The 26,860-nt window shown below is 42.1% G+C and overlaps 1 protein-coding gene across 2 annotated transcripts in view; it reads left to right on the top strand.

Annotated features, from left to right (window-relative positions):
* TRIT1 (tRNA isopentenyltransferase 1) overlaps positions 1–26,860 on the top strand; it is a 64,650-nt gene that overhangs the window by 25,455 nt on the left and 12,335 nt on the right. Inside the window, exons 5-9 of one of the 2 annotated variants that reach the window (XM_033954402.1) lie at positions 7,642–7,784; positions 9,366–9,477; positions 11,818–11,930; positions 16,512–16,589; positions 23,514–23,623. In XM_033954402.1, coding sequence (XP_033810293.1) covers positions 7,642–7,784; positions 9,366–9,477; positions 11,818–11,930; positions 16,512–16,589; positions 23,514–23,623 — 556 coding nt within the window. The remainder of the gene's footprint in view (positions 1–7,641; positions 7,785–9,365; positions 9,478–11,817; positions 11,931–16,511; positions 16,590–23,513; positions 23,624–26,860) is intronic. The other variant, XM_033954404.1, reaches the window with a different exon arrangement.

Genomic DNA, 26,860 nt, shown 5'->3' with positions numbered 1-26,860 from the left:
TGAAATTTAAGAAAAGTGATTATATATTTTGGGATTCTATACAGTTGGAACAGTTTCTAAAGCTTCATGAAACACAAGTAATTGCCACTTGATTTAATTATAATATGAGTTCAGTAGAATTGTGCACCGTAAAATTGATCTTAGTTTAAAGATCTTGATTATATTTTTAGTTTATAGTTGAAGTTAAGATCAGGATAATCTCCCGTAATGAGGACTAGAGGACAATGATAGTAATGTAAGATTAACTTTTATTATCAAAGATTGTGTTATTATGTTCCTTGTATTATTATTTGTATAAATGATAATGTTTAAAATTGATAAATTAAAAAAAAAAAAAAATCAATCCACTTGTACCCGTTCTACTCCACTAAGGATTTTGTAGACTTCAATCATATTTCCCCTCAGCCTTCTCTTTTTCCAAGCTGAAGATCCCTAACCATTTTAGTCTTTCCTCATACGAGATGTGACTTTCAACCAGTCTTGGAAAATAAAGCTGCTGTTGTTTGCTCTCAGCAGGAATGTTATGTCCTCTTGCTCCTTTTTTGTAAATTACATAATGAAAGGATTACAGTTAACTGAGTAAAAGTTCTTTAAGCAGCCCTCGTTCTTCTGAACCTCTCAGAGCAACTGTGATGGTGAGAGAATCACAAGTTGCCTGACACTTGTTAATCTGTTTCCTCCACAATTTATATTACTACTAGTCTTTAAGCCCATTACATTAACGGGTGCTAGAATAGATGTGTCTGTCTGTCTGTGTTTCTTTATCTCTCTCTCCTTGGCCGCTGTCTCTATCCTTCTGTCTCCCCTTCCCCCCCCCCCCCGAGCAAAGCTGTCTGTCCCCAGCACCTACCTCCCCCCCAAATGTTTCCCCATGGCCCTCTTCTGTCTTCCCCCCCCAGAGCAAAGCTGTCTGTCCCCAGCATACCTCCCCCCAAAGCAGCCCCTTTTCCCTATCTCTCCATGGCCCCTTCTGTCTCCCCCCCAGCACACCCCTCCCCCCAAAGTAGCCCCCTTTCCCTCTCCATGGCCCCTTCTGTCTTCCCCCCAGAGCAAAGCTGTTTGCCCCAAGCACACCCCTCCCCCCCAAAGCAGCCCCCTTTCCCTCTCCCGCTGACTCTCTCTCTGGCCCCCTTTCTCTGTCTGTCTTTCTGTCCCTCTCCCTGCCCCTGTGTCTTTCTTTATTTCTGTCTCCCTCCCTCCCGCTGTCTGTCTGTCATTTTTCCCCATTTCCCTGTGCAGCAGCATTTCCATCCCACTTCCCTATGCAGCAGCAACAGCATTTCCCTCCTATACCCCCTTTCCTGTGCAGAAGCAGTAGCAGCATTCCCCCCCCTTTCCCTTCTCTTCCCTGCTCCGTTTGGCCCCTCCCCCTTCTTTTACTGCTGTTGTCCTGCTCGATCTGGCCTGCTCCTGACCCTCCCACCGCCGACAAACCTCAGGGCTCCAGCTGCGTAGGCAGCACTTTAAACACGCTGCTTCGCGGCCTTCTACTGCCGATTTCCTCTGCCGCGTCTGTCTCCGATGATGTCATCAGAGACGCGGCAGAGGAAATCGGCAGTAGAAGGGCACGAAGCAGCGTGTTTATAGTGCTGCCTACGCCACTGGAGCCGGGAGGTTTGTGGAGGGTCAACAGCTGGAGCGGGGCTGCTGTCCACCACTCGGTTGCTGCCACTGGTGCTGCCTACGCCGCTGGAGCTGGGAGGTTTGGAGAGAGAGAGCACAGTCGCGCACATGCGCCTCCAGCCCCTGCAAGCGCCGTGAGCTGTCATTTAGAATGTTGCCACAGAAGCACACCTCACGGCGCCAGGACTCACAAATTTTTGAGAGCGCATGCGCGCTCTAGCATTTTATTATTATTGATAAACATCAGACAGATATTTTATATCAGTGGTTCCCAGTCGGTTTTTTGGGATAGCCTTGATGAATATGCATGAGAAAGATTTTCATATAATGGAGGTGACAGTTGTGCATCTCTGCTCCATACAATTCATTAGGACAGGGTTGGGAACCACTATTTTTATATCATAGTGTAATATTTTGTGTAGGTTTAAATAATAGTCTAATGTAAAAATTAAATATTTTGTAATTTACAGAATTTACTCTGTTTAATTCTTGGAAAGACTGAGAGCAAAACTATACAAAGATGGCTTGAAACAGTCCAGACAATGTTTTTTGCAGAAAATACAGGTCCATGGATTGTGCCCTTCATAGGCTGCTGTATAGCTGCAAGGTTCACAAGCTTGTAGAGTCCTAGTATTCCCTATCTCTGCAGCAGCAGAGAGTTGGAGGAATTGGAGTGGATTCTATGGGGCAGGGGTTTGGATGGTTCAAGGCAGAACAGAGGTTACTGGCATTGCAGGGCAAGGTTCTAGATCCCTCTCCCTTTCTCATCCATTTTCTCTACTTTATTCCTGCCCAAGCCCTTTGACAGCACAATCAATTTTGAAATTAAAATAAGAAGAAAATATAGGCAAAGCAGATACAATAGAGGCTGCAGTATCAGTAGTGAAGGATGACTTGGGCTATAATGGCTCACTGTGGGGCCTGTATTAGTACCTTATTGAGTTGGCCAGAGAGATGCTTACTCCCTCTGGCTCTATTCAACATAAGTATGGAAGGTCTCAAAACATTTTCAAAGTAAACAGTAACTTATAACTCACGGACCTCAGTGGTACCGTCTGCATGCCACTAAACTTTTAGAACATGCAGAGCCAATGGCACCCCTAATCGTCATTGGTCCCTTATATTTTTTGTCATTTTTAAAGATAATTTAGTTTTAATTTATATTTATATTTCAAAAACGTATGCCAGTACTTATCTTTAGCTACGCGGGTGTCTTAGGTACCTGAGCCAACCGGAATCTTAGGCCTCTCTTACAGTGCATTCTGGGATGCACTGGGAATAGCTTAACATTCCGATTGGTCAGATCCCTTAGGCCACCCCCTTCTCTCCCTAAGAGATCCCACATGCCTATCACAAGCCTTCTTGAATTAAGACACAATCTTTGTCTCCACCACCTCAACAGGAAGACTATTTCACACATCTACCACTCTTTCTGTAAAAAAGTATTTCCCTAGATTACTCCTGAGCCTATCACTCCCTTATCCTATGCCCTCTCAGTCAGTCAGTCATTTCATTGGTTTTCTATCCGTTTCCAAATACAATTCAAACTCTTACAGACCTACAAATGCATTCACTCGGTTGTCCCTGCTAGAACATTATGAATTCATGAATATTTGGAGGCATAGGTAGAACAAAAGGATTGAACCTGTTTTTCTCAGTCGCACAACCTTACTGAAGAAGTATGGCTTCAAAATGTAATTCATATGTTACATTTTAAACCAAGTAATACAAATAATTCACCGGAAAATATATAGAATTACAGATGGGATATTCAGACTCCCATAAGTAGTTGCAAACAGTCCTGCCTTACATTTTTATGTAGTGATAAGACATTTTGAAGGGAAGAGCTGGCCTTCATGATTTGTGGGTATTGGGAGAATGTTACAAGGTAGAGGAGCCACTGATGGAGTAGTAGCTCACTGGGTCCCCATTTTAGAGGGTTTTCAGAAGCCTATAAAAGATTGATCATGGTAGAATGAGATCTGCAAAAGCTGAGCTGATCCTTACATAAAATCGCTTTGAATTTTGATAGGCGGGATAACAAATTTTAATAAACTTGAAACTTTTGAGAATGGTTAGAGCCATGGATAAGTTGAAGTGGGGGGAAAAGCAGCTGAAGATGCCAAAGATTCATGTACTAGTCATGGAAATCAGAAGTGGTACAATGCTCATGGGCATGGAGGATCGAAAGACTAAGACCTTGCTGAAACAATTCTGGAGGTTTTGGAGAAACAAATGCAGAAAGAATTTCCATAGGACTCTCGCCTGCTTAACTGTTTTTTGAAAGTTCAAGAAAGGGAAAAGCAAAAGCTAAGTACGATAGCTAGATGGTTCAGAGAAGCATTGCTTTGGCCTCTGTCATGAGTGGTCAGCAACCAGGGTCATGCAATCTCTTGAGCTGAGCTATGCCCAATTTCTCAGGCGGAGATTCAAAGGGCAGTCGTCCTTGCACTTGTTTTTAATGCTACCTGAGCACATACATTGAAGATTTCCTCTCAGTTGAATGGGTTCCTTTATTAAATCCTGTGGTATAGTAGGACTCGAGAGGGGAAAAGACCAAATCTTACTTTCTTCTCCATAATTCTCCCGAACTCTCTCTCTCCCCCCCTCCCTCCTGGCAAATTCTCTGACCAACCCCCTCTCACTGGCCCCCCTGACTCCCACCATGAAGCCATCACTCTGGCCCCTTATTCTCCTTCTCTGCTCCCTCACAAACACTTCCCATTGCCAAAAACCTCTCCCCCCAAACTCTCCCGATACTACATTCACTAATAACATCTGCCCTGGCCTCAGAATCCCCACGCTAGTACTCACCAGAACCCACCATTTCAAAAAGCACCGAGGAGTCAACCTCACCTCCTTAAAGCCTGTTCCCCCAGCAAACCTACCCAACCTTACCTCTGACTCTCTCACCCCAGTCCCTACACTCTGTTGTAACGCCAGATCTGTCCGAAATAAGACCCAAATAGTAAAAAAGTTACTCGAAGATTTTGATCCTGGTTTTTTGTGCATCACTGAATCATGGATCGAAAAAGATGACTTACTCACTCAAAACGAACTCTGTCCCCCTGGCTACCATGGCCTCTTCTCTCCCAGAATAAACCGGAAAGGAGGAGGTCTGGCCCTACTCTACAAATCATTCTTTAATGTCGAGCTCCTCGAAAAGGGCAGCCATTCTTCCTTAGAATTCATGCTAGCTTCAATAAATGACGAACTTCATCCCCACCCATTAGGCATCCTGCTACTTTACCGCCCACACACCCCCTGGAATGTATCCTCTGAATTTGTTCTTGAGACCATAACAAGGGCTATCTAAAATTCCATAGACTACTGATTATTGGCGACATAAACCTTCACCTAGATGATAACACCAACAAGGACACAACTGATTTCAAAGACTTCCTCACTTCCCTAGGCTTCACTGCTCCTCCGCCCACCCCTACCCATGAAAAGGGGCACTCTCTTGACATCATCAGCTTTCTTGACCTGACTGAGCACAAAACTTCCACTGATGAGACCCGTTGGGAACATGTCCCCTGGTCCGGTCACCTCCTAGGCTCTTTCTGCCTCCCCATCTTCATGTCAGTCCTTGGTACCCCAACCCGAGCCACAAACTCTATCACCTACCGCAAAAAAATCACAAGTGAACTGTTCTAGTCCCAGTTTCTCAACAAACTCCCTCCTCTTCACAAACACACGGACCCAGACTCAAACTGGCACAACCGGGTGACTCTTTCCGAGATCACGTACCATGCTTTTGCCCCTCTATCCACTAAACCCATCTCTTACTCTCACAAGGCTCCCTGGTATCTCCCATACCACAGGGAATTAAAACAGAAATGTCGGGCCCTGGAGCGAAAATGGAAAAACTCGAAATCCCCTTCAGATAGACAATCCTGGAGAGACAACACCAAGTTCTATAACTCCGTACCAAAAAAAGCTAGGAAGAATTTCTATGGAGGTAAAATCTCCAGGTCGAAAAACCAAAACAGTACATTGTTCCACATCTGGCGCAACCTAATTTCTAAAAATGACTCCTCCTCCTCCCCCTCCCTCCCATCTCCAAATGACCTAGCCAAATTTTTCAACGAGAAGATCACTACCATAAAGAGTTCGTTCCCCCCAGCTATCTCTTACAACTCTCTTCCTTCGAAAGACTCCGACCCTATCCCTGCTGACAGATCATGGACTACTTTTGAACTCGTAGCCGAATCCCAGATCTCTAAACTTTGTCTCAAACTTAAATCCTGCAAATGCATCCTAGATCCTTTCCCATCCTACCTTTACGAAAACATTCCTGCGCAGGCCATCTCTTCCCTTACCAGCCTTATAAATAAAGTTTTACTATCAGGCCTGTTCGCCACAGAAATGGGACACATTGCCTTATCCCCTCTTCTGAAAAGAGCCGATCTCGACCCTTCCTTACCATCGAACTACCACCCTATAGCAAACATCCCTCTTTTAACAAAACTTCTAGAGACCATAGTCGCTACTCAGCTCTCCTCTTACCTAGAGAGATTCTCCATTCTACAACACTACCAATACGGATTTAGGCCCAATTTCAGCACCGAATCCCTCCTAGTTTCCTTAATCTCAAAGGTGCAACAACTACACGCTCGAAACAAATTTGCTGTTCTACTACAGTTTGATCTCTCCGCGGCTTTCGACGTCGTTCACCATGACATACTAATTTACCAACTTTCTGAGATAGGAATAGACTCCTTTGCCCTAAAATGGTTCTCAAACTTCCTTTGCTCTCGTTCCTACATTGTCAACACAAATGGCTCCAAATCCGCTTCGTGGACACCATCTTGCGGTGTCCCACAGGGTTCTCCCCTATCCCCTATTCTCTTCAACATGTATATGACCTCCCTGAAGCTCCTCAAACTATCCCCCCTTGAAACAATATACACATACACTGACGATATCCTTATCCTCCTCGAAACAGACCAGAACCTCACAAACCTCCAAGAGAACATCACTTCATGCATAATGAGACTTCACGCCTGGTCCCTCTCTGTACAGATGAAATTAAATGAATCAAAAACAAAATTACTCTGGCTCGGCCCAAAATTAGAATACCTGCCCACCCTCTTCACACTACCCACAGAACCTGCTCTGCACCTTGAGTTCTCAAGCAAGGTCCTCGGCATCATTATCGATTCTTCCCTCTCCCTCAACGATCACCTCAATTCCTTGGCAAAATCATGCTTTTTCAGCCTCCACATGCTGAGAAAAGTAAGATCCTACTTTCACCAAAAACATTTCACCGTCCTTGTACAATCCATCATCCTATCCAAACTCGATTACTGTAATGCCATTTATTTATGCCTAACAAAAAAAAGTCTTCATAGACTCCATCTTATCCAAAATATTGCAGCCAAGCTGATTTTTGCAAAACGCAAATTTGATCACGTCTCCCCACTACTTACCAATCTTCACTGGCTCCCAGTACTTTCCAGAATTCATTTCAAATGCTCCTGTCTGGCTTTCAAGATCATTCAAGGCATCCTTCCGCCCCTAATCCCTCTATCCTTCATCGCCTCGACGCCTGCTACCACCAGATCCGCCCACAGACATAAACTATCTTTCCCCTCTCCACACGGTATTCTCTACGCAGGCAAACTGGGAAATCCCTCCTCTCCAAAATCACGGGCCTTTGGAACGATCTCACTATTCCGCTGCGGAACTTGGGCTCCCTCCAATTATTCCGCAAACAACTGAAAACCTGGCTTTTTTCTAACATATAACATTTCTTCTCCTGTTTACATCCCCTCTATTCATATGCTCTTGTAAATCTTTCTCCTCTCTGTTCTATTTCTGATTAAGCAGTATAACAAAGTTTTAAGAAACCTTGATGTATTTAAGATGTATTGCACAGTAAATGATCCAAGTTTCCTTTAAGGATATTGTAAAACAGCACAATTTGATCTTTGCTGCTCCTCTTGCTGAGATATTCTTCTGATGAAAATAATTGTGTTAAGCATGAGATGCTACAGGTATCTCCTTTTGATGCAGGAGTCTGGAAATTTTTGAGGAAACAGGAATCACTCATAGCGAATTTCTTCTTCGTCAGCATGCAGAGGAAGGAGCAGGGCCTCTCAGCGGACCTCTCAGATATCCAAACCCCTGCATTTTGTGGCTTCATGCAGATCAGGCAGGTAAGGTGTCTGCGCTCTTAGTGCATGTTGGGGAGGGAGATGGTAGTAGAAGGGGCAGGGATTGGAAAAGCACTGCTGGAGATTGCAGACGAGATTTTAAGTTCTTCTTTACGTGGATACTTATAAAATATCACAGTTTCATAAATTGTGGTTTATACTACATATACTTCATCAAACCTGTGCTTCTGCTGTTTGCAGTGTGGAAAACCAATTTAGAATAAATGGAGTGGAATTTTGAATAAACGGAGTCTGCCAGTTTGTTTTAATACATGCATTTGACTCCGTCATTGGGGCATACCAGGCCAGTCTGGTTTTCAAGATCTCTTCAATAAATATGCCTGAGAAAAATTAGCATTCACAGCCTCCATCGTATGCAGATGCGATGCAGTGTCATCTGCCACCTCCCAGCAATTAGGTTCAAAGTGGATTAACAGTTAGAACTGATCTACAGAAATCTTCAATCTTTTCCAAAAAGAGAGATATGTAAATTCAATCCTTATTGCAATCGGTAAAGAAGACCAAAATTGAACTTCTGGTAAGAAAAAGCTAATTGCAAAGATTGCTTATATCTAATCCCAGAAAATAATGGAAAGTAAAGCAATCGATGATCTTCAGCCCAAGAAGATACAAGGATTAAAGGAAAAGAAAACAATCCAATCATATTTAGGACAAATTCCTGCAAAAATTCTATAAATCCACTGTGGCAGTTTATCTAAGATTTAAAACTTTACTGGTAGCAAGTGTAGCCTTAATAGACAAGGAGTAATGTAAACTAACACTTAATTCGCTTTTCCCCTGTAAAAGTCCAAAACGGCTTACAATTTTAAAATTATATTAATAGAAATTACTAACAAAATTTTATACAGAGTATCGTCACAGATTTACAGCCATCTAATTTTTCTACCTTATAAATCAAACCTTTTTTTTTTTTTTTTTTTATTAAACACTGTCTTTGCTGCTGTATTTTGTGCAAACTGCAATCTAGATAATAGATCGATAGAAAGCAATAAAGACCATTATAATAGTCCAGAGAAGACAATGATTGGGTTAAAATAGCAAAATGTTTTTCAATAAAAAAAAGAACTGAACATTTCTAAGTTGGCATAATTAAAAAAAACAAAAAAAAAAAAAAGGCTCATAATCGCCACATTAATTTGTGGTTTTAAAGATATGGCATCCAGTTAAACCCTGAGGACTTTAGATATACACTCTGACGTAAATCTGTCAGTAAATGTTAATTATGTGGGGTAGAATTTCCAGAGCAATTTTGGTTTTTTTCTTTCTTTATTTTTAAACCATGTGCTGTATTCAGTAACTCTCTGTCTTTTTAATGCACGGAGAAATGAAAGATATATTCATAGTGGGAAACTTGACTGGCTGGTTATATTCTGTGAACTATGTTGAAAATACCGTGAAGCAAGACATAAGGAACGAAAAATCAACCCATTTGTATTGGAATGGGCTCAGGCATTATGTTAATGGAACAGAATTTCTGCCAGAGATGGTACCTAGATGAGAGTGGATGCAGGGAGATTGTCAGCTCTGCCACCCCTATTAATTTTCTTATTTGGCTTCTGACAGTTCTGAACAAGCGGTTGAGTAGCAGAGTGGATGCGATGATATCTGCTGGATTGCTACGTGAACTGCAAGATTTCCACCAACGTTACAACCAGTGGAAAATTGCTGAGAATTGGTGAGTAGTAGTGCTGCCCGATTCACGATTCAAATCGATTCAATTTTTTTAAAAATCGGCCTCCCAATTCAATGGCCGACCCTTCCCCGTGCCTTCCTAAAGCAGGAGCTGCAGCACTGCCTCTTGCTGGCCGTCCGCTGCTACTCCTGCTTGAGTGGGGAGGGTCAGTCAGAAAGGCCTCCCCCAGCTTGCCCACTCTTGCCTCCCCCAGCTTCCCCACTCTTGCCTCCCCCAGCTTCCCCGCTCTTACCTCCTTAAGGCTAATAGGGCAGCCTGCAGGCTCGCTGGTGTTATAGCGATACCTGCAGCTGCCCGTGGTCCTCAGCGGTATGTTCTTTCTGCTATGTCCTGCCCCTGCTCTGATGTCAGGGGCAGGATCGCAGCAGGCCTTTGTGGGGGGAACAGGTCTTCACAACAGGGAGCAGGCCTTCAGGGCAGGGAGGCAGGCCTGTGCAAAGGGAGGAGGAGGAAGGAGTAAGAGAGGGGCGGGGAGATGCCAGACCTGGGGTGAAGTGAAGGGAAGAGAGAGACTAAGCCAAAAAGAGGGGGAAGAAAGCAGAGGAGAGGTGTTGGACTAATGGAGAGAGGGGGAGAGAGAAATGCAAGACCACAAGGGGAAGGGTATAAGAGGGACAGATACTGCTCCAAAGTAGGTGGGCAGGATGGCAGGAGAGATAGTAGGAGAAAGCCTGTACCTGGGGAAGGGGATACAGGAGGTAAGGAAGAGAAAAAGGTGATGCTGGATATGGGGAGAGATAAGATGCTGGGCATGGAGGGAGCATAGGAACAGGGACACAAGGGGAACAGTACTGGAGAGGAGAATAGAAACACAGAAGATAGATGCTGGATGAAAGGGTAGATGAGAAAAGGAGAGATGTTGGATGGTGGGGTCCATTGCTGCAGCTGCGGGGGGATAGAAATGAAAAAAGGAAAGATGCCAGACCTCCGGGAGAGGAAAGAGAAATAGAAGGGAAGGACAGAGATGGAAGATGGATGGTTAGCATGGAGAAAGAAGGAGAGCCTGATCAGAAGACAACCAGACCAACATGTGACCAACAAGATTTGAAAAATGACCAGACAACAAAAGGTAGGAAAAATAATTTTATTTTCTGTTTTGTGATTACAATATGTCAGATTTGAAATGTGTATCCTTCCAGAGCTGGTGTTGGACCACAAACTGGAGCTAGGATTTAATAGAGAGAGGAAAAGTATTTTTTGTTTGTTTGTTTTGTTTATATCACAGGACCAATGTGGGTAGGAGAGGGCAAAGGGAGTGAAGAGGCTATAAAATAAACCCACCAGGATGTTTGAAAAAACCACCCAATTGGGCAGGAAAATCGAATTGAAAAATCAATTCAATAAGCTGAATCGAATTGAAATTTTTTTTTCCCCTGAATCGGGCAGCACTAGTGAGTAACTGCAGCTTGGTTATTTCCTTCAGCGATAAGAGGATATTTAGCTTGTGTATTGTATCATCACTACTGGAGCTCATGGAAACCACTCAGAATTGACTCCCCATTCATTAGTAGTGGTATAGAAGCTTCCAATAAACAATAAATATTGTTATCCATCTGTAAAGAAAAATATATTTCTCAATGCTGTTCTTGGCTAGCTAATATATTGATAGGGTATTACTGTGAGGACGGTTTTGTAATTGAAGATATATAGTTAATACTGATGGGGCACTGTCATGAGGAGGTCTGAATATTTATTTAAAAATACATTTGCAGCATGAGAACAGAGTTGGAGCCCTAATTGGGGAAAAGAAGGTTCAGCCTTGGAATATGTGTGGAGCAAAACTCACTAGAGTGACTAGAGAAGCAGGCTGAGAACCAAGGAAGGAACGGTTCAAATCCCAAATCTCCACTGACACTGCTTTTGGCCTTGGGCAAGCCATGCCACCCTTCATTGCCTTAGGTAAAAAACTTGTAAGCTCTCTGGGGCAGGAAACATACCTGCTGAATGAAATAACTTTTTTTCAGGCTTGGAAAGTGGTATAGAACGGGTACAAGTGAATCAATTTTTCACTCCATCAGAAATTACAAAGACTAGGGGACACTCAATGAAGTTACAGGGAAATACTTTTCACTTAGAGAATAGTTAAGCTCTGCAATGTATTGCCAGAAGTTGTGGTAAGAGTGGTTAACGTAGCTGGTTTTAAGAGAGGTTTTCCTCCTGGAGAAAAGTCCATAGTCTGTTATTGAGATAGACATGGGGGAAGCCACTGCTTGTCCGAGAATGGGCTACTGGGCTGGATGGACCATTGGTCTGACTCAGTTAGGCTATTCTTGTATTCTTAAGAAGAATTAAATCTCTCTCTCTCTCTCTCTATTCCCTTAGTCAGAATTATCAGCATGGCATATTTCAGTCTATTGGCTTCAAGGAGTTCCACGAATTCCTGACCACCGAACCGATGTGTCCACAAGAGACCAGGGACTTGATGCTTCAAAAAGGTGTGAACTCCTTTAACTGAACCATAGGAATTATTTGAAAGGTTTCTAGGGAATGGTCGCTACTTTAACTATCTGCCATGGAGTTTGGGCAAGTGGGCAGCAGGTAGAGAAGACATAGATGGATTCTTTGCATTTATTTGTTGGGTTTGTACATTGGGGAAGAGGTTGCTTTTAGCAAAAGGGCTGGACACATAGTTCTGGCAGTGGGAGTTACAGGATGCAGTCCTTTAACTCCATTTCTGTTACAATGCCGTAGACCACATTTAGGGAGCAATTCATCAATGGGCGCTTGTTTTCCCTCTACTTTTCATAACCAGTAAGTTCTCTGTGCTTATGCCAGCTTTTCTTCAATTCGGTTACTCTTTCTGTCTAAGACCACTGAAATCCATGCCACATTTCAGGCACAGGAAGGAGTTGATGCTTAGTGGTTGGTTCAAATTTTGCTTCTTGTAATCTTAGGCAAGTCACTTTGTCTCAGGGAAAGAGTGTTTGTAATTCTCCTTGAACTTGCATTTGGAAAGATAAGTAATTTTGAATCTGAAATAAAATCCACCACCTTTTCGGTGAAGAAATATTCTGAGTCTTGTCTTTTTGGGAGCCTCTTACTGGAATCTCTTGTTCTTGTACAACAACCTCTGCAAGCTTCACATGTGGGTTTTTCATCTATTCCAGCCTTGGCTGCAAAACATAGAAATAAAACCAACCCCATCTGCGACACTCCCTTGAAGCTCAGTTTGTTTCTGCAGCCTTGCTGAGAATTTCTAGTTTCTTTTACTCGTGATTTTCTTTTTCTTTTTTTTTTTTTTCAAAATCTTTACTCATTTTTATATCTCACAACAAGTGAACAATAATACAACAATTGGTTCATACAAATCACTTGAAAATCTTTTCTATTATCATTGTAAATACATAAATTTAAGTCCCTTCCCTACCCTCCCCTTCCACCAATAATAAAATTCAAGCATATTATATATCTAATATAATAAAACTCTAAGCCGCGCATGCGCACTCCCACCTGCGTGTGCCCGTTTTCTGTGAGCTTTAGGGCACCGCAGGTAGGAGTGCACATGAGCGCAAAGCTCGCTCTCTCCCTCCCCGCCGAGGCGGCTGTCGGCGGCTGCAGGCTTGGCGGCGGGTTGGACAAACGTACCCAGAGCCGTGGCAATTGGCCACAAGATATAATTGCCTATTTCTATGACTTCAAAGTACTGATCTCCTGGCGCAAAGCCCAGTCAAGCAACCGACTTAGCGGATAGGATACCGGGAAAGATGCGACCATCAGAAACCGGGTAAGTTGGACTGTTGTTGGGCCTTTTGTTACTGCTTCGGGTCCGGGGGTAATACTCTGTTTGATTGCTTACATTGGATAAGTGTTGGGGTTACTGTTTGAATGATTGTTGTATATATGGCCTGAGCACATGGAGAGCCCTTTCTCCTGAAATCTGGGCATGCCGGGGGGAGGAGGGTCTACCTGTGATGGAGAGATGGAATGGGGGTGGGCGAAGAGTGAGAGGGGGGAAGTACTTGAGGGTAAGCTGTGAGATAACCACAGGGATCAGCACTAGCAAGGTAGGGGGTCTTTCTTCTAACCTAGGAACCTATTGGGAGTGTTGGGGGGGCTGATGGCTTTCTTATTGCAGCTACATGGTAGTTGTAATTAATGGGTTAAGTGTCTGAGCTGAGGCTTCTATGGATAAATGCACGATGGCTTAATTTTGGACCTAAGAGACATCTGTTGTTTCGGGAATTGTTACGTTTCAGAGCCCATATTGCTTTACTTAAGAACATAAGAATAGCCTTACTGGGTCAGACCAATGGTCCATCAAGCCCAGTAGCCTGTTCTCACGGTGGCCAATAAGGCACTGGGAGTACTATGGCCACAGGACGGAGGCACTGGGGGCACTTAGGACATGGGAAGGGGGCACTAAGGACATAGGATGGGACAGTATGGACATAGGAAAGGGGCCACTGAGAAACAGGCAGCCATGGCACAACAGAGAAATACCGGGGGCCAGGGAAACAGAAACAGAAAGAAAGATAGACAGGGGGCCAGGGAGAGACACAGACAGAAAGAATGACAGACAGACAGCATCCAAGGAGAAAGAAACAAAGGAAAAAAAAAAACCCCAAAATAAACATCTACTCTAGCACCCGTTAATGTAACGGGCTAAAATACTAGTAAATTATATTCAAAGATACTGAAAAGCCAGTACCATATATACCCCCCTTTCCATTCTTATAACATACTATTTGTGCAAAAAAGGTGTCTAATCATCACAATATGCTGTCAATGGCCCCAAATCTTTTAAAAATTATTATAGTTCCCTTTTTGTATGGCAATTATTCTTTCCATTTTATATATATGGCACAGTGAATTCCACCAGAAGGTGTAATTAAGTCTGGTGTAATCCTTCCAATTGCTGGTGATATGCTGAATGGCAACTCCTGTCATTATTAATAAAAGTTTGTTATTTGCTGAAATTTGACTTTTTTTCTCATAGATGTTCCAAATTAAATTGTGCAAACCACACAAAAACAGAAGGTCAAAACAGTTTTCAATATAGACTTCTTCAGCTAAAGCATTAGCTCTTAACTCATGGACCTCAGTAGTGCCATTCCATGCTATTAAACTTTAAGCATGCAAGACCCCTGATCGTCATTGGTCCCATGTAATTGTGATCATTTTTTAATAGTTTTTACTTTAAGTTTATAGTATATTTAGAAAACATATAACTTATCTTTTAGCTACGCGGGTGGGGGTACGCACTCCCACCCGCGTAGCTAAAAGATAAGTTATATGTTTTCTAAATATACTATAAACTTAAAGTAAAAACTATTAAAAAATGATCACAATTACATGGGACCAATGACGATCAGGGGTCTTGCATGCTTAAAGTTTAATAGCATGGAATGGCACTACTGAGGTCCATGAGTTAAGAGCTAATGCTTTAGCTGAAGAAGTCTATATTGAAAACTGTTTTGACCTTCTGTTTTTGTGTGGTTTGCTGTATTTGATTTCGGAAGGCTCTAAGAACACTATAGCCACAGCGAATTTGTTTGCCAAATTAAATTGTGTCATACGATAGAGCTACATGATTTTCTAATAAACAATTAATTTGAGACCAAATTGAATTCCAAAAGGCCATGATGCAGGGGCAGAAAAATATTAAATGATCAAGAGTCCCTGCTTCCAGATTACAGTGCCAACATCTATTAGACTTAGAGCTATCTAACTTTTGTAACCTAACTGGAGTCCAAAATGCTCTTTGTAATAAAAAGAACCAAGTTTGTCTCATAGATGCAGACACTGTACATCTCATTCTCCAAGACCAAATACGTGGCCATTGAGATGCAGAAATTTGATGCTTAATCTCAATGCTCCAAATGTCTCTAAGACCAGTCTTTGGTTTTTTATTCATATATCCAGATATTAATTTATACCACTGTGTGGCTTGGTATCCCAAAAAATCTGCCTGAAAGCACAAGAATTCCAGACTATACTGACTATTAAGAATTTTCCCTCCTGAAAAGTCTGCTTCAGCTGCAACCATTTAAAGCTTCGTGATTTGTTTAGACCATATTTATGTTGCAACTGTGAAAAATCAAGCAGTTTACCATTGGAAATAACATCATTTAAAGTTCGTATGCCTGCAATAATCCATTGCTTCCAGACAATTTAAAAACCGCCAATTTTGATCTTGGAGTTTAGCCAAATAGATTGGGGTTTGTTTGTTTTTTAAATCTTTATTCGTTTTCATATCTTACAACAAGTGTATAATATTCAATCAAAAATAAATTTTACAAATCACTTGATATTCTTACTTATAATCATCAAAACACAAAAGAATCCCTCCCCACCCATCCCACCCATTAGTAATAAACCAGTTAAAACAAATATCATATATCCCAATCCCACCCTACTTATAACCTTATATAATAAAAAAGGGGTGGTTAAGGTGTCTGATCATTAGAATATGTAATCAATGGCCCCCAAATCTTTTTAAAATTATGATAATTTCCTTGCTGTATAGCAAGCACTCTCTCCATTTTATAAATATGACAGACTGAATTCCACCAAAAGGTATAATTAAGCTTAGTATAATCCTTCCAATTTCCAGTAATATGTTGAATGGCAACCCCCGTCAGTATTAGTAAGAGTTTATTATTATTTGCTGAAATTGGACTCTTTAATCTCATAGATGTACCAAATAAAATAGTATCATAGGAAAGGGCAACATGATTTTCTAACAATGAATTAATTTGGGACCAAATTAACTTCCAAAAGGCATTTATATAGGGACAGAAAAAAATTAAATGATCTAAAGTCCCAGCTTCTAAACTACAATTCCAGCATCTATTGGACCTAGAGCTATCCAACTTCTGTAAACGAACTGGGGTCCAAAAAGCTCTATGCAGCAAAAAGAACCAAGTCTGTCTCATAGATGCTGACCTTGTAGTTCTTATTCTCCAAGACCAAAATCGTGGCCATTGAGAAGCAGATCATTTTGGTAGACCTTTATCTGGAGAAGTTGTAAAGCTGGCTTGCTTTATTTCCTTTTAAAGTGACATTTTTGTTTTTAGCTATCCAGACCTTGAAGCAAGTGACACAGCGATATGCCCGAAGGCAGAACCAGTGGGTTAGGAACAGATTTCTGAAACGTGAGTACTTTTTCTTCATAAAGAATTATGAAGCATACTCATATTTTTTAGGAGATGTGTATACATGCATGGAGGACCCGCATACATTCAGGCTTAAAATTGTATGAGATAATTAGAGACCTGTTCTGTAAGTACACAGGTGCTTATGTTGCTTTTGTAAAATATTTATTATTTAAAAAACATATACCCCACTTAAACCTAAGTGGTTCACAAGATTTATACACAATTCTTAAAAACAATACAATGAATATTTTTTTAAAAAATTCTTCAACAGTATTAAAGTGAGCAGCTTTCAAGAAAAGGCCTCTATAAATAGTTGTTTTTAATACCTTTTTAAATCTCTGAATGTCAGAGAGCATCCTAAGTAACCTGGTCAGATTATTCCATAGTAGCACCCCTGCCACTGAGATTACTGAAGCCCTCATTTTTGCGTAATGAGGAGTGTGTGGCGCAGTGGTTGAAGCTACAGCCTCAGCACCCTGGGGTTGTGGGTTCAAACCCCGTGCTGCTTCTTGTGACCCTGGGCAAGTCACTCAGTCCTCCATAGCCCCAGGTACGTTAGATAGATTGTGAGTCCACCGGGACAGATAGGGAAAATGCTTGATAGGCGGTATATAAAAACCTAATAAACTTGAAACTTGTCAGCCCTTCACTAACTACCCATAATGGCGCTTCTGACCTCAGTGCGTGACCTGGTTGATATACTTCCTGCATCTAAGTTGGATACCAGAGGATATAAAAGTGTATCACTTTATAAAGTTCTTTTGTTGATTTTTTAAACAATCCAATATTTCACTGGTAACCAATGAAGTTGTTTCAGTAAAGGTGAAATATGCTTCCTCCACGGATCAACCGAGCTGCTACATTTTGAACAACTTGCAAAGCTTTACATCTGGCAGCCGTAATCCCCAGATCCACGCATTACAGTAATCTGATCGTTGAATGATAACAGTTTGCACAGCAATCCTAAAATCATAATGTGGCAACATCACTTTTAATCTACTAAGCACTGATCATAGCCAACACCTGTGCCTGCATACTCAAGGTAGCATCTAACCAATCCCCCAGTATCTTAAGTTGCTTATGTTTTGGAATTCTCATATTATTGATTTCAACATATTGAGGCCACCTATAGTCGTCATCCGTCCCATTCAACATTACATCAGTCTTTGTAAGATTGAGTGCCAATTTGTAATCCGTCATCATACACACACAATTGTCAGAATTCATTGAAAAAACTTTCGCTTTACATCCCTGCCAAACAGGCTTTCGTTCATCACATTCAACTGAACTGTCTCTGCTAGGCCTTATTTCAACTCTACACTACTATCTTGACTACCAAAAATCTGTCCTTCTTATCTCACTTGACCTATCTGCAGCCTTTGACACCATTGACCATTCGCTTCTCCTAAATAGACTTAAAGAGTGCGGTATCACAGGAATGGCACTATCTTGGTTTTTATCTTACTTTCAAGAACGCAGCTTTAAAGTCTTTGCCAGGAATGAAACCTCTCCACCTATATCATTAACGTATGGGGTCCCGCAAGGTTCCATTCTTTCCCCATTACTATTTAATATCTTTCTATCTCCACTCTTAACTTTAGCACAATCTATCGGATTCACGATCTTTGCCTATGCAGACGACATACAACTCCTTCACCCAATCAATATTTCCAATACGTCCGACATAAAAGATATAAACAATAAACTGGACTCCATAAACGATTGGCTTCATTCTAATAAACTTTCTCTCAACATAGATAAATCTCGTGGTCTTCTATTTTCAACCAAAAATTCTGAATTTCTCCCAGAAAAAATTTATATTAAATCAATCCCAATTCAAATGGAGACAAAAATAAAAATCTTAGGAGTTATCATTGATAAAGATCTATCATTCCATGACCATAGTAGTTAAAACATGTTTCTTTAAACTACGCATAATTCGTTCATTGACCTCAATTTTAGAAACCGAATCTATCAAAATTCTTGTCCATTCTTTAATCATCTCTCACCTGGATTACTGTAATTCCCTACTCAATGGCCTCCCACAAAAAGAAATTCGACGTCTTCAACTTATACAAAACACCGCAATAAAACTCATCTATAACCTAGGTAAATATGATCATGTTACGCCAGCTCTGAAAGAAGCTCACTGGCTACCCGTGACGCATCGAATCACCTACAAAATTATCCTTTTGTCATTTAAAATAAAATCTTCTCACCTGCCGCTATATCTTCACAAACTTCTCATTCCTCAGCGCGCAACTCGAACTTTGAGATCTTCAAATCAAAATCTCTTATTGATTCTGTCTATAAAAGAGTTTTACTACACACGAAAAATAAATTTTGCGGTAACAGCCCCGACATTATGGAACTCTCTTCCACAACCACTTCGAGACGAACAACATCTTGACAAATTTAAGAAAAACTTAAAAACATTTTTATTTCGTGATGCCTTCTTTATTATTTAATTTCTCTCTTTTTAATTTCTCTTCTATTTAATTTCTCTCTTTTATAAACATTTCATATATTTTATCCCCATCCAACTTGTTTTTCTCCCAACCCCTCTTTCTCCTTTTTCTACCTACAATGTAACTTTACCCATCCATTCCCTCTATCCTCACTGTCAAGTCCATCTTGTTAATGTCTTTAATGTTCACTATATATTATTCAAATTACTAAATAATTCTTCAATTGTTCTTATTCTTATCTGTCTTTTTTAAATTTAATGTAAACCGTCCAGATATTTGCTTGATGGTCGGTATATTAAAATCTAATAAACTTGAAACTTGAACTTGAAACTTGATCTGTGTATTGACAGTTTTGGTTGCAGCTCCATTGTCTAGTCATCCATTGCAAAAAAAACCTGGAAATCACTTTTAAATGTTGAAATACATTTCCTAATGATACCAGATACAAGTTAAACATTAATGCCGGCAACACAGACCCCTAAGGAACCCCCCTTGCAAATGGGTACAACTTCAGATACTTGGTCATTTAGAAACATAGAGTATGATGGCAGAAAAGGGCCATCGGCCCAACAAGTCTGCCCACTCAAAGAACCCTCCCTCTAAGAATTTCCCGGAGCAAACCCACTCCAAGAACCCTTCCTCAACAAGAACCCTCTTTTTAAGCATTTCCCCGGAGCGAACCTACATGTTTATCCCATCGTCCTTGTATTCGAATCGCGCATTGTTGGAATTAAAATACAAACCAAGCAAACACTGTAACATCTATTCCCAATGTCCTAAATTTACCCAATAGACACAAAGTAGCAGCTTATTTGGACTTTAGCACATGGTAGCCCTTTATGACATCACCCTCTTCATTCCGGTTGCCTATTCTGCAAATGGTCTGCTGCAACAAATGGTTATTGGAAAATTAATGGAAGCTTTGCTGAAGGAAAGATAGGGAATTTCTTCAAATCTAATGGGTTACAGGATCCGAGGCACATGGCTTTACTAAAGGTATATCGTACCAATCAAACCTGATTGATTTTTTTGATTGGGTGACTTGTGCTATTTGTAATTTACTTAGATTTCAGCAAAGCCTTCGACACGGTTCATCATAGGAGGCTCCTAAATAAACTTGATTGGCTGAAGTTAGGGCCCAAAGTGGTGAACTGGATTGAAAACTGGTTGAAAAACGGATGCCAGAGGGTGGTGGTTAATGGAATTCACTTGGAGGAAGAAAAGGTGCGTTGTAGAGCTCCTCAAGGATCGGTGCTGGGGCTGATTTGTGAGCAACATTGTCGAAGGGTTAGAAGGAAAGGTTTGCCTTTTTCAGATACCAAGATTTGTAACAGAGTGGAGGGAGTGGAAAACATGAAAAAGGATCTTCAAAAGTTAGAAGAATGGTCTAATGTCTGGCAACTAAAATTCAATACAAAGAAATGCAGAATGATGCATTTGAGGAGTAGACATCCAAGGGAGGTGAGAGGGACCTTGGGGTGATAGTGTCTGAAGATCGAAGTGTTGGGTATGTGGGGAAATGTGGTGTGTTTTGTGGAGGAGAGGATGTGTACGAGAGGGTGGGTGTGCAGCGGTGTATTAAGGGGGGGCAGGGGCGGACTGCCCCATGAGCTAGCACCTCTCCACCCACCCCCGTAGCTCTTTAAAATCTTCACCAGCACGAGCAACCACTCTAGCCTGCTGCTCGTTCTGGCCTGCCTCCCTCTGAAATCACTTAAGAACTGCCATCTCCGGATCAGACCCATGGTCCATCTAGTCCGGCGATCCGCACACGCGGAGGCCCTATCCGGTATATACCTGATGTAGTTTTAGTCACCCATAACCCTCTATGCCTCTCGTAAGGAGATGCGCATCTAATTTGCCTTTGAATCCTAACACAGTGGATTCATTAATAGCCTCCTTTGGGAGAGCATTCCAGGCGTCCACCACTCGCTGTGTGAAGCAGAACTTCCTGACATTTGTCCTGGACTTGTCCCCCCTTAGCTTCAAACCATGTCCTCTTGTCCGTGACACGTTGGACAATGTAAATAATTTATTTTTCTTCTCTATTTTATTGATGCCTTTCAGTATTTTGAACGTCTCGATCATGTCCCCTCGCAGCCTCCTCTTCTCAAGGGAGAACAGTCCCAGTTTCTTGAGTCGTTCCTCATATTCCAAGTTCTCCATACCTCTTATTAGCTTCGTTGCTCGTCTCTGAACCTTCTCCAGTAGTTTTATATCCTTCTTTAGGTTGGGAGACCAATGTTGGACACAGTATTCCAAGTGTGGTCTGACCATTGCTCTATAAAGCGGCATTATGACTTTCTCCGATCTACTCGTGATTCCTTTCTTTATCATGCCTAACATTCTGTTTGCTTTCTTTGCCGCTGCCGCGCATTGTGCCGACGGCTTCAGGGTCCTATCTATCAGTACACCCAGGTCCTTTTCTTGTTCGCTCTTACCCAGAGTTGCGCCTGACATTCTATACTCGTGTTCCTTATTCTTATTACCTAAATGCATTACTTTGCATTTCTCCACGTTGAACTTCATCTGCCATTGCTCTGCCCATTTCTCTAACCGATACAAGTCGCTCTGGACTTCCTCGATATCCTCCTGCGATCTGATTGCCCGGAATAGCTTTGTGTCGTCTGCAAACTTAATGATCTCACTGGATATTCCGTCTTCCAGGTCATTGATATAAATATTAAATAGGATTGGTCCAAGTACCGAGCCCTGGGGCACACCACTAGTCACCTCCTCCCAGTCTGAGTACTTCTGGGTTGTGGGGCCAGGAAGTGACATCAGAGGGAAAGCCAATGCCTCAGAAGCTGCTCATACTGCTGAAGATTTAAAGAGGTACGGAGGGAAGGGAGGGCGTGAGGGTGGCAGAGAGGAGAGTGGAGAGAAGTGCTCTCTACTACACCGGATGATTCGGTTAAAGCGTTCGGACTATGGAGTATCTTAAGAAGTGTTTGCTGCCATTAAAGACTGGTATGTGACTGGAAAAGTAAGATATAAAAACCAGGGAGGTTTTTCAGCCAAACGTGATGAGAGGAGACTTGAACATTTCTTCTGACCCCCCCAAGTCTGAGGCTAAAGAGATTTCAGAATATGAAAAAGAGGTTAACAGTGGGTAGAGATTATTAGCTGTATAGGAATAATATTCAGTCACCAACTGGTACAGTTAATGTTTAATATTGCAAATAAACAAGTGGCTTATGCTTGATTTCAGGAATTATTTCTGTTATTTTCTTTTAAAATATCTTACTGTCAATCACTACTGCACAATGTGATTAATTTTGATTAAAATGTTTAATCTTCTTTCAGCCTTAGTAATTACTTTGACTGAATGTACCGAACTGTACCAGCTGATTAACCCTTCCCCTTAACTGTATCCATGACATCCTGTTTAGATTGTAAGCTCTTTTCTTCTTCTTTGTGACTCTGGTAGCACTATAGCAGTGGTCTCAAACTCGCAGCCCGGAGGCCACATGTGGCCCACCAGGTACTATTTTGAGGCCCTCAGTATGTTTATCATAATCACAAAAGTAAAATATAAGTTTCTTGATCATATGTCTCTTTAGCTATAAATGACAATATTATTATTAAGACTTAGCCAAAAGGAAAGATTTATAAACTATAAAGAGTTTTATCTCATGCAAAATTGTCATTTCTTTAATAAGACATTAACTATTTTTTTCTGAGGCCCTCCAAATACCTACAAATTCAAAATGTGGCCCTGCAAAGGGTTTGAGTTTGAGACCACTGCGCTATAGAAATAATTAATAGTAGTATCACTACTCAAGCCTGCTGAAATTGTATCAATGATTTGATTCTATTCTTATTTGTTTCTATTCTGCACTAATCTCATAGTAGATTCTAGGCGAATAACAATAATTAAACAAAATAGTGTGTCCAAACAATTTCTGTTGTCTAGTTGCTGTAACCCACCCCAAACTCTGCTTGGGAGGATCTGGTGGATTTTAAAGCCCGCAAATGAACTCATCCTTCCCAAACCTAATCATGTCCTCCCAGGCATATCCAACCATATTAAGACAACAGAGCAGGTCCATTGACCAAGATCAAAGTGCACAGGGAGGAAGGACCATGGGCTGATGTTGCTTCTCTGCCAATCCAATCATTGGAATCACTTCAAATAACAGATCTAACTCCCACTGAGGCCAGCACCATGCATTGGCCGATTTATTTCCCAAGCCAAGTTCATGACCCTTTGCATTTTAATTAACACTCGCAAATAAAAGGTTGGGATGGTTGGTGAATTTTGTACAATGTATGATCAGGCGCTTGTTATTCTGACTGTGTTCCACAGAGAAGAACTACCATCTAGCCCTGATTCTGATACTTCTGCACCCTATTGCTAATGAATCAGGAGGTTTTTATGTTTTTATTGTACACCACTGAGAACCTTGGATTGTGTGGTTATAGAAATAATTAAAAATGGTTCGTGTTGCAGGTCCTGGACCCAACATACCTGCTGTCTATGGTTTGGATGTTACTAATATTTCAGATTGGGAGGAAGATATAGTGAAACCTGCTCTTCAGCTTGTAAACAGCTTCCTCCAGGTACTTTAATGAAAATGCTTTGTGGAAAAATTCCATTCATCATATACACCTGGCTGTAAAAGCATTTTCTCCATTGAAAGACAGAAAGATTTGGTGCCAATATAAATGCATCTCAGCTCCAAAAACTAAAGAACACCCCTAAAATGCTAAGACACCTATTATATTCCTTGGGTTGTCTTAGCATATAGCATGCACTAAATCAATTACCGCAGTCACCAGCTTAAGCAAAACCCTGATGTTGAACCTAGGAATTGCCCTACTGGGACAGACCAAAGGTCCATCAAGCTCAGTATCCTGTTTCCAGCAGTGGCCAACCCAGATCCTAAGTACTTGGCAAGATCCTAAGTAGCAAAACAGATTTGACAGATTGAGCCATATATTTTGCAGGCTTGAAATAAATTCATAATTTATCCAGATAGTGGCTGAATTGCATTGCTATCCATATACATTTTGGCCTGCCCCCACTCCTCACCTTATCGAGCCCACAAAGATTTTGATACTATCTGCTTATTTAGTGATTTAAATGGTGTGTTGATATCCATATTTCAGATCAGTTTTCAAAATACTGAGACCATAGGTACTTTTAAAGCTACATTTTGTTCCAAATGTCATAGTATTTTGAAATTTGGCTTCATAAGAACATAAGAATTGCCATCTCCGGATCAGACCCTGGGTCCATCAAGTCCGGTGATCCACGCGGAGGCCCCGCCAGGTGTACCCTGGCATAGTTTTAGTCCCCATATCACTGTATGCTTCTCAAGGGAGATGTGAATCTAATTTACCCTTACCACTCTATGCCACTCTTAAGGAGATGAATTCGATAATAGGCTTAACTGGTGATTAATACAAGGAGAATGCAAATTTTCACTATGGGGGTATTCTGAACCACCTTTGGATACCCTGTATCAGATAAATTATTATTGTGTTTCTTCACGGCCCTCAGAGATGCCACCAAGGGTTCACATGATCATAACCCCTGGCTTTATGCACCCAATCGTCACCAGGTCGATATTAGTGCAAAAACTAGTATAAAGTTTTAAGATGAACTACTTTAGTTAACTTTTGAAATTGACTTAAAATAATAAATATTGATAAAGAATATTAAATCAATACTTAGCTTAACCGGGGTGGTGGTTGACAAGGGATATAACAGCCAACATGTTTCACCCGTAGAGGGGGTTTCCTCAGGGCTACTATCCCTACAACAAAAGACTAGCTTTAGTGAGGGGAACGGTAAGCATGATATTGAAAAACATCCACACTAGTTATACAACTATAAACTCGTACCTTTCTGTTGTATTGTTGGATAGAAATTTGATTCAAAACGTTGTCCTTAGGTCCCCCTGGGGGTTGCGGTGACGTAGTGGGTTGTGACTTTAGGTCCCTCCCCCTGCACACCCCGCTTCCGGTTTGGGGATATTTAAAGATTTCTATACCATGCCGCGGCCATCTTGAGAACTTAGATCGGGTGGTCATGTCGTGAACAACAATACAACAGAAAGGTACGAGTTTATAGTTGTATAACTAGTGTGGATGTTTTTCAATATCATGCTTACCATTCCCCTCACTAAAGCTAGTCTTTTGTTGTAGGGATAGTAGCCCTGAGGAAACCCCCTCTACAGGTGAAACATGTTGGCTGTTATATCCCTTGTCAACCACCACCCCGGTTAAGCTAAGTATTGATTTAATATTCTTTATCAATATTTATTATTTTAAGTCAATTTCAAAAGTTAACTAAAGTAGTTCATCTTAAAACTTTATACTAGTTTTTGCACTAATATCGACCTGGTGATGATTGGGTGCATAAAGCCAGGGGTTATGATCATGTGAACCCTTGGTGGCATCTCTGAGGGCCGTGAAGAAACACAATAATCATTTATCTGATACAGGGTATCCAAGGGTGGTTCAGAATACCCCACATAGTGAAAACTCTTAAGGAGATGTGCATTAGAGAATGACACGGTGACGGTTTACCCGCGGCCACCGCATTTAAGCCGCGGGTCACCGCCGAAAACGGGGAAGAAAACTAGCAGTCGCTGCGGTGACGGGGACAAGGCCATTCACCGACCGCGGAAACGGTGAACAGGTTTGTCCCCGCGGGCCAATGTACCCCCTTCTAGGAACCGCTATTTCACCGTGCTCCTCATTTGTCATTTCAACCCTTCCTGCCAATCGCAGCAGAAGGGTACCCAACCCCTCCTGCCGGTCCTCCCAATGGCCTCCCCTAAGATCGCCGGCAGGAGGGTACCCAACCCCTCCTGCTGGACCCCCCCCCCAACGAACCCTCCCACCCCGGAACCCCCTTAGTCTTACTTTTCAAGTTGGACCGGACAGCTCCTCGCTCGTCTGGCCAGCAGGCCTGCCTCCGTGCAAATGAGGCGGGCCCGCCCCTCCCCTCCCCTGCCTAACCCACAGGATCCTAGGGCCTGATTGGCCCAAGCACCTAAGGCCCCTCCTATAGCGGGAGTGGCTTTAGGTGCCTAGACCAATCAGGCCCTAGGATCCTGTGGGTTGGGCAGGGTAGGGGCGGGCCCGCCTCATTTGGACGGAGGCAGGCCTGCTGGCCAGACGAGCGAGGAGCTGTCCGGTCCAACTTGAAAAGTAAGACTAAGGGGGTTCCGGGGTGGGAGGGTTCGTTGGGGGGGGTCCAGCAGGAGGGGTTGGGTACCCTCCTGCGGCGATCTTAGGGGAGGCCATTGGGAGGACCGGCAGGAGGGGTTGGGTGCTGCGATTGTCGGGAGGGCCGTTGGGGGGGTCTACAGGAGGGGTTGGGTGCCCTCCTGCCGTGATCGCTGGGGGGAGGGGAGACTTGCAGCCGTAGCCGCGGTCACTATGCTAATCACGGCAGCATTTAAAGTACATGTCGTGTTTGTTTTTGCATTGCTAGCCCCAGGGGTGGTGGAAGATTAGTGATTGAAAAACTGTATGAAAAATAACTATTTTAAATTTAGTGATCAAAATGTGTCAGTTTTGAGAATTTTTATTAATTAATTTTTTCTCTGCGTGTTTTGTTTTTGTATAGTTATTAACTAATATTTAACTAAGTTTTAAAGTTTTAAAGAATGTTTCCTTTATACGTAAATAAAGAAAAGTGAATGGGATTGCAGTGGCGGTGACGGGGCGGTGAATGGGGTGGCAGTGGCGGTGACGGGGCGGTGAAGAGGATGGTGAGACGGGGACGGGGCGGTGACGGGGTTGGTGAGACGGGGACGGGGCGGTGACGGGGATGGTGAGACG

This window comes from Geotrypetes seraphini, chromosome 8 (assembly GCF_902459505.1).
Source record: "Geotrypetes seraphini chromosome 8, aGeoSer1.1, whole genome shotgun sequence".
Taxonomy (NCBI): domain Eukaryota; kingdom Metazoa; phylum Chordata; class Amphibia; order Gymnophiona; family Dermophiidae; genus Geotrypetes; species Geotrypetes seraphini.
Note: the sequence above shows the minus strand (reverse complement) of the source record. Positions and strands in the feature narration are given on the sequence as shown.